The following is a 1,834-nucleotide window of genomic DNA, read 5'->3' as shown; positions in this document are numbered from 1 at the left end:
AAAAAAAAAAAATCTGTTGTGACGCAGTGGGAATAGGGTGGAAAATCTTGAAAAAGTATACTGGAAATTTGGAAAAAAAAATGGAGTGGAAAACCGAGAAAAGTCAGGGAATTTTATTTTTCCATTTTGGTAGACACCCTGAATCCAGATGAGGGTTCTCAAGTTTCCTAATTTCCATCACATCAGGGTCACCAATGTGGCCAACACCTGAGAGTGTAGTTGTGAGCGCCACAGTGGTAACATTAGTTTTTTTTTTTGACGTCTTGAATGGTAGTTTATGGTCCCTATTCACTACACTCGTGACTCACTATTTGATTCCTCTTTCAAGGATGCGTTCTTCGGTCGTGAGCTCCTGGATAGTACAAAGGATTCGGCTCAGGATTTGGACAGTAGTGCCAGTGAAGAATCAGAAGATACCCAGGTCCGGTTCAAAATCACCGACGAGAAAACCATCACACTCTCAGAGGTAAGAAATTTTACCAAGAACCGAGATAGAGCCAATCGTCTGGCTCTGTCTGGCTAGGGGACGTTAAACAGAGAGAAGACTAGCGTCTGGCTGTGGGACTATAAACAGGGAGGAGAACAGCTAACCCTAACCAGCCTAGCAAGCTGGCAGTTCCTCAAAGGGTTCTCTCTGCTTTTAAAGACCAAGCACAAGTCCTCACGATAGTTGACTGCGGTTCAGGACGAGTCAGCCAACTTAAAATGGCTAGAGCTAGAGATCATCACCCCGGTGTATAGCAGATACAAAAAGACATCTTTTCTTTATTCTGCTATCGCCATTCGGCGAAAGCTAAAGCCCCTACAACAACAACAACATAGAGCCAATCTTAAGGCTACACTAAGCCAGCTTTGTTAGGTTGCACGGGAACTCATCTCCTTTGTGAGCGCTAAGGTCGCGGGTAAACGTGATTATGATTAACTCTGTAGGTGTTGAAAGGGCATTTATATTATGGGGGCAAGCTTCCCCATCCGTAGCACAAGCTTTTTTGTCGATCAAATATAAATGGAAACTTATTAAAAAAAAAAAAAATGGTTTTTTTCTCGGGCCTCTGAGAACTGAGAAACCACTTGTATGATAGTGCTGTAATATTAGTACAAGTATTGAGTGAAGGCCTATTTACACCTTCCCGATTGATATTTGATACTTTTTTTTTGTCGTGTGTGTTTTCTTCATTTTGGAAAATACTCTGTGAACTCTGATTGGTTATAACGTATTGTATTGTACGTTAGTCAGGCTGGTGTAGATGGGCCTTTAGTTATTATCCTACCCCCTTAGCTGCACCCCACTCCCCTACACTTGTGTGTGTTATAACCCATCCCCCCATGTGTGTGTATGTTAAGGCTCCACCTCCCAGCGCCTGCCCTCCGTCATCCACACCTCCAGCTAGTCAACTGATGCCCCAGCAAGCCCCGTCCAGTAGCACCGGCCCCCCCGAGGTGTGTGACGATGATGAAGACAGTCTGGACGAGCTGTCAAGTGACCTTGCATCCCCCCCTGAGCGCCCCCCGCGCTCCCCTAACACCAAGGCCTCTAACACATCGCCCCCGCCCCCCACTGTAGATACACAGACACCTAGCCTAGCACGCACCCCACTCGTACAGAAGGTTGCCTTCCCCACCACCATCCCCTCCCACCCCTCCACCATCCAATACATTCCTATCGTTCCCAACACAACAGCCACCCCGACATCCAACACCGCTAGTCTAAGAGCCACCCTACACTTTGTTCATAACGAGACTGCGACCACTAGTGGTGGGGATGAGACGTCCCCTAGTGGCAATCAGCGAACTATACAATATCAGCTGATAGCCAACCCGAGCCAGGGTGACA

The 1,834-nt window shown here is 46.9% G+C and overlaps 1 protein-coding gene across 1 annotated transcript; it reads left to right on the top strand.

Moving 5' to 3' along the window:
• Positions 1-328: 328 nt before the first annotated feature.
• On the top strand, positions 329-1,828 carry LOC103522731 (proline-rich receptor-like protein kinase PERK8; the record flags this gene model as incomplete). Its single annotated transcript, XM_008487825.1, has 2 exons — positions 329-466; positions 1,345-1,828. Coding segments are annotated over 2 exons (622 nt in total), but the record flags the coding sequence as incomplete, so codon positions are not given.
• Between the last annotated feature and the right edge of the window lie 6 nt (positions 1,829-1,834).

The sequence above is a fragment of the Diaphorina citri genome, unplaced genomic scaffold (genome assembly GCF_000475195.1).
Source record: "Diaphorina citri unplaced genomic scaffold, Diaci psyllid genome assembly version 1.1 scaffold10742, whole genome shotgun sequence".
Classification (NCBI taxonomy): domain Eukaryota; kingdom Metazoa; phylum Arthropoda; class Insecta; order Hemiptera; family Psyllidae; genus Diaphorina; species Diaphorina citri.
Note: the sequence above shows the minus strand (reverse complement) of the source record. Positions and strands in the feature narration are given on the sequence as shown.